General features: G+C 47.4%; 1 protein-coding gene across 1 annotated transcript in view; it reads left to right on the forward strand.

Moving 5' to 3' along the window:
• Nucleotides 1-6,399, forward strand: part of IMPACT (impact RWD domain protein) — a 73,119-nt gene that overhangs the window by 15,826 nt on the left and 50,894 nt on the right. Inside the window, exons 6-7 of the mRNA XM_019526446.1 lie at nucleotides 752-877; nucleotides 1,188-1,282. Coding sequence (XP_019381991.1) covers nucleotides 752-877; nucleotides 1,188-1,282 — 221 coding nt within the window. The remainder of the gene's footprint in view (nucleotides 1-751; nucleotides 878-1,187; nucleotides 1,283-6,399) is intronic.

Below are 6,399 nucleotides of genomic sequence, written 5' to 3' on the forward strand. Positions count from 1 at the left end.
TGCTTGCAACAGGAGTCTGCAAACCCTGCTGCAAGCAGCCCAGGCTCTATGGCCGGCAGCAGCTGCCCAGAGCCTGGGCTGGCTGTACCTGGGAGGCTGCAAACATCAGTACCAGGCTTTAGAGCCCTGGCTGGGCTCTGTGGTGGTGGTGGCTGAATGGATGGATGGCAGGGGAGGGGCCTGGGGCAGCATAACCTTGACCTCTTCCCTGCTGTCTTTAGTAGTGTGAGTCAAGTTGCTGTCAGCACAGAGCCAATGCTGGGGCTCCAGAGCCTAGTGAAACTGTTTGCAGTCTGCAGGCTGTCTGCCACAGCCAGCATGGTCCCTGGGCTGCTGCAGCAGGTGGCAGGCAGGCTGCAACCAGCTGCACTATGCTCCAGAGCCCTGGCACTGGTTCCGTGCTGGCAGCGACCGCGTGAGTGCCTCAGTGCGTAGGGCAGGGAGGGGCCGGGGCAACACAACCCTGGCCCCTCCCTTGCTGTCTGCCCAGAAGTGTGCTTGCAGCTGCCACCAGCAACGAGGATTGGCCCCCATGGTCTGCCCTGGCACACCAAGTTGAGGCATGGGTCAGGGTTGGGTTGTTTTTGGCACTGGGCCAAAAACATTGCCGGCCCCTGTTTTAGAGTTTATTTGTTATAAAACTGATTTGTAGTGACAACCTAGAAAATTGAGCAAAATGATGGGGGTTTTACTTTGTACTGTTCAGTTCTCATAAAAATGTCTAATACATTCTATTGCTTTATGTTAACAGGACCAGATACTAAGAAAATTAGTGAAGAGATTGAAGAGGATTATGAGGATTTTTCCCTAGACTATCAACTGAACCAAGATGATACAGTTAAAACTTTACATTTTATTATCCCTGAAAGCCAAGAAGGTAAAGTAACTAATACTAAATTTTGATGTAATTGTTTAGAAGAGAGAGCCATTTTACACTTCAGCCTTTTGTCTCAAACCTTTTGTATTTTACCAAAGAATAATAGTATGGTAAATTAAACCATTCTATCCAGTAACTAAAGTGTTCTTGTGGTTTGTCAAATCTTGCCATCCAGCTTTTGTTGAACGTTGACTTTTAAAGACATGTTTACTTCCTGACTAGCCAAGTGTATTTTTAGGAATTTGAAACTACATTGCGCCTCCCACCCCCACAATATTTATATTAAAGAGTCTTCATATTAAATCTGTAGGTGAAGAACTACCACAAATTCATCATGGAAACCCCATCACAGATCGAAGGAGTACTTTCCAGGCACACTTGGCTCCAGTAGTGAGCCCCAAACAGGTTAGTAAATTATGAAGGATTAATTTTTTGCCTGCTATTTTGAGTTTGCTTAAACCCCAACAGAGAACTTGGAGTTAGCTATATCCATGGGAATGGGTGTGAGAGGAAATTTGGTTTCTAGACCTGAGTATGACATTTTTATTTATTTGTATGATCAATATGCTGCCCTCCCTGAAAGGTTCAGGGTGGCTTATATAATAACAAAATAAAATAATGGTAGTTTGACACCCTATAACAAGTGGCCATCCCTGGGCCAGTCAAATCATTGGCCTGCCCACTTGCCTGTGGGCAAACTGCCCGCCTACTTCACCCACCATGCCTTAGTTGGTATCAATTAGATGATGTCAATAGGGTGGGAGGCTACCCATTTACTTTCCCTAATGTCAAGGGCTTATCTACACAGCTCTGACTTACCCTATACTGTGTCCCATGCCTAACACCTGGCCTATTTGTCTGGCCTAATACCCAGCCACTCAGTCACTTGGGGTTCCCAGCCCTTCACTGTTACTCAGGCTCCCAGCTCCTACCAATTCAGGGCTCCTAGCCCAGCTCGGGACAGTCCTGGTCCCCTTACATCCCCACACTGGGTCCTTGTCTTTTTGCCCCACACTGGGCTACAATTCCCTTATCCCTTTGCTCCAGGAGCTTCATGCCTGGTTCCCCACAGGCTCAGGGCCCCACTCCCTTGGAGCCACACACTCAGCTCCTTAATGCAGCCTCAGAGCTTTCAGTGAATCTGGGCACTGTCTCTGGCTTCTTTACCTGGCCAGGACACTGCCTCAGAGCTCACAGTGAGTCTGGGCCTTTGCTTTGTTCTTTGGGGTGTACTCCCCTAGTCTTTCCCCTACATGGGGTCAGCCACAAGGCAGCAGGGGCTAAAGCTTTCTGGCACCACAAATTCTCCCTTTACTGGGGAGGCCCCAGGTGTGGCATTTCCTGGAAACTGCCCCACCACCAGCAGTCCCATGACACCTAATTCTCCCCAGCAGGGTGTAGTTTTAGGTCATGCCCCAGGACCAGGAGCCTCCAGCCATCTGCATAGCTTCTTCTCTTGCCTCCAAGAGGGCATGAGCAGCAGCTCCAGCTGGGTGGTGGTGTTCTATCAGTTGCTAGCAGCAACCTGCCAGCCTTGCTTCTCAGAGCGCTGTTTTTATAGGGAACAGCCGGGGCCTGTTCCCAGTCAGACAACTGAGCCTAATTGGGATTGCAACCAGCTGCAGGCTGCCTTGCTGCTTCTCACGCCCCTGTGAGTAACAGAGCACAGCCTGTGCTCTGCTACACACCTCCAAACAACCCTACTTGCTAAAATGTTTCTGGAAGATGCCCAGGTTCAGGCTCTGACACCCTCAAAGGACAAGGAGTTCCAATTCCAGGGATGATTACTGAGAATGACCTCCCACATGGTTTCGCTAAATGAAGTTGGCTCACAGATAGGATTTGCAGGAAGTTGCTCTGGGTTGACCTTAGTGATCGTATGCTGACCTTAAGGCAATGGTTCCCAACCCCGGATCATGACCCAAATGGGGGTTGCGGGGGCAATGCCTGCAGTGCTGCGCACAAAAGATGAGCCACGCTGCATGCTGGGAGCTCCCCTGCTCCCAGGCTGCCACTGCTGCTGCACTCTGCTCCTAGCTGCAGGTCGTGGAAAAAAAGGTTGGGAACCACTGCCTTAGGGGTTGTAGGTCCTGTGCCGTTTTAGGCTTCATAGGTTGAAACCAGCATCTTAATTGCATCTGGAAAGCTGTTGAACATCAGTGCAGACTGTGGAGCCCTGGAGTTCTGTGCTTCTGGTTACCCACCCCCATCAGAAACCAGGATCCTTTGACTTACGAAGTCACCTGAGAGAAATCATTTAAAGTACATTTTTATTCTGTGACTGCATAAACATACTCTTGTTATAACAGATCTGATCCTCATTTATGTTCTTAGTTCTTGCTTTAGTGAAAAAAAATTGTTTAATACTATATAGCCAACAGAATTATTGGAAAGTGAGCTGCAGTTTTGGTAACATCAGCAAAATTATATGAAAATGTTATAGCTGAAGAAAAATAGAACATATGATTAGAAGGGATACATCAGCATGTTCAGCAGTACAACTTATTCTGTTTTTTGGCTGACCCTAATGAGATTAATTGTTTAAAATTCATAAGACCCGGGTCCATGAAAGGATTTAGGCATGTAGAACATTGTGGTGGGATTTACGTGCCTCAGTCCAGAATTATGATCTACAAAACCCTGCTCAGATGCTGCTTAATCTTGGGTACATCTAAAATTCAGAAATGTTTTTCATTCAACTTTAAAGTTCCTTAGGTTCCTCAAGTTCTTCATGTAATGAACTTTTCTCTGTGGTCATATGGAACAGGACTAGGAGCAAGGGCCTTAAACTGCAGTAAAGGAAATTTAGGTTGGAGATTAGGAAGACATTTCTAAAAAGGATGGTCAAGCTTTTGATTAGGCTAACTAGAGAAGTCGAATCTCCAGCTGTGGAAATTTTCAAAAGCATGTTGGACAGACCCTTCACTGTGATGGTCTTGTCAGAGATGAGTAAGGGTCTGGACTGGATGACTTTGTGACATCCCTTAGTTCCTACTTTCTTATGCTCCTTTGCTATTCCTCTCATCCTCAGCCCTTCCTACTGCCTGCTTGAGCATCACATATTGGCTTTTGGGTATCTCATTGTGAGGGACTTAATTCTCCCTAAATATTGTGTAGGGAGCAAATATGCTTAATTTAGGGCTGTGGATTCTGCTAAACATTCCAGGTATCTGCAAGACAAGTATTGCAGCATTCAACAAATCAGAAAAAACCTCTTGAGTACTGAGTTACTGAAATTCATGAATGGTTGCATCAAAGTCATCTATAAAGTTATTACCCCAGAAGAGACTGCTTATATGAAATAGTGTCCTACTTTGTTGTTTTATCAAGTGCCTCAAAACTGTGCTTAGGTTCCAGATGGACATTAAATGAGTTATATTCCTTATCTGTAGGAACACCATCTAAATATATGGTAAGATCAATAGAGGGAGGAAATAATAAGAAGAAACTAGTAGTAAAAAATCAGAACAGTTATTTGGTTGCTTAGTTATGTGCACATCTTGAAGGGACATCATGCCTACAAGTATATAATGAGCCTTTTATGTCACACTTTTGAGAGCCTGATGGTTAATAAATTGTCATGTGCTATTTTAGGTAGGCAATCTCAGATTGGTGATGATCCTTACATCACATAATTTAAATTTAATCCAATCAGGTCCAACCCCCTGCTCAAAGCAGGACCATCCCCAACTACATCATCACAGCCAAGGCTTTGTCTAGCCGGGTTTTGAAAACCTGTAAGGATGGAACTTCCACCACCTCTCTGGGTAACCTGTTCCAGTGTTTTACTACCCTCCCAGTGAGAAAATTCTTCCTAATATCTAACTTAAACTTCCCTTGTTGCAACTGGAGACCATTGCTCCTTGTTCTGTCATCTGACACCACTGAAAGCAGTCCAGCTTCATCCTTTTTTGAACCCCCCTTCAGGTAGTTGAAGGCTACTATTAAATCCCTTCTCAGTCTTCTTTTCTCTAGACTAAATAAGCCCAGTTCCCTCAGTCTTTCCTCATACATCTTGTTCCGCAGCCCCCTCACCATTTTTGTTTGGGCCCTCTCCAATTTGTCCACGTCTTTTCTGTAGTGGGGGGGGGGAAGAGGGCAAAACTGAACACAGTACTCCAGATGTGGCCTTACCAGTGATGAATAGAGGGGAATAATCACTTCCCTTGACCTACTGCCAACACACTTACTGATGCAGCCCAGTGTGCTGTTAGCCTTCTTTGGCCCAATCCTCCAATTTGTCTAGGTCACTCTGAATCCTAGCCCTACCCTCCAGCATATCTACTACTCCCCCCAGCTAGGCATCATCTGCAAGCTGAGGGTGCACTCTATGCTATCTTCCAGGTCATTGATGAAGACATTGAGCGAGATCGACCCCTGCTTTTCTGAAGTCCAGGGTCCGTACTCTGCTGCTCTCCATCCTTCCTTTCCTCAGGATCCTGAACTGAATCATTTTGTGGTCACTGCTGGCTAAGTTGCCCTGTCATGGGATGGGGGTCCTTGAGGAGGGTCATGATCTCCCAAGGCTCCTTACCGTGCCAAGTTGGCCCAATGGGCATCCTCGATTCTTGCCTGCCACTTCTTTAATGGTATGAATGATAGGCTGCCTTTCAGTCCTCTTGGACACAGTCTTGATTGACTCTCTGGACCCCGTGGGTTGCTGGACCCCTGGTGGATCTTGCTCCAAGACAGATGTCACAATGGGTGTTTTGGGGCACCCTATTCTTATGGGCTATGCGTGGCTCCAACCACCCCTTTACCACACCCCAAGCCTTGGAGGTGGTACCAACGTTGTTTGGTCTGGGCCTTGTTGTAATTTGGCCCCCTTGTCCTCCCTGGGCCCTCCACAGCCCAGTCTGGTTCCGTCCCTCAGTGGCGCTTGGGCTTTCTGTAGCCTAGTCTTGCTCTGCTCCTCACGGCCCTGCAAAGTTCTGTGCCCTCTCTGGCGCCTGGGATTGGTGCACCCCAAGTGCTGTGCCCTTTCTCCTTGGCTGCTGGCAGGGAACTGCCCTTCCGGCCTCAGCCTTGGGGTTTATGAGCCAGGCCCTGCCCCTTCTGGTCAGCTGACCGCTGACAGGTGTGGGCCAGTAGCTCGTTCTGGCTGCCTTGGTAACCAGCAGCTGGGGCTTCCACCTCACTGCTAGGGCTCTCTCCCTAGCAGTTTCAGCTCTTTAAAGGAGCAGGGCACTATAGTGCGCTGTGACACCCTCCGTTATGCTACATTCCCCACCAATTCTTCCCTGTTTGTGAGCATCGGGTCAAGAAGAGCATGGCCTCTAGTTGGCCACTCCAGCATTTGCACCAGGAAGTTATTCCCAATGCTTTCCAAAAATTTCTTGGATTGCCTGCGCACTGCTGTATTGCCTTCCTAGCAGATGTCAGGGTGATTGAAGTCCTCCGTGAGAACCAGGGCTTGTCATTGGGACAGTTCTGTTTAGTTGTTTGAAGAAAGCCTCATTCACCACTTCCTCCTGGTTTGTAGGTGACTAGAGGCCAGGTTTCTTGGTTCTAGTAAACATGTA

The sequence above is a fragment of the Gavialis gangeticus genome, unplaced genomic scaffold (assembly GCF_001723915.1).
Source record: "Gavialis gangeticus isolate Ggan-Ray unplaced genomic scaffold, GavGan_comp1, whole genome shotgun sequence".
In the NCBI taxonomy this organism is placed as follows: Eukaryota; Metazoa; Chordata; order Crocodylia; family Gavialidae; genus Gavialis; species Gavialis gangeticus.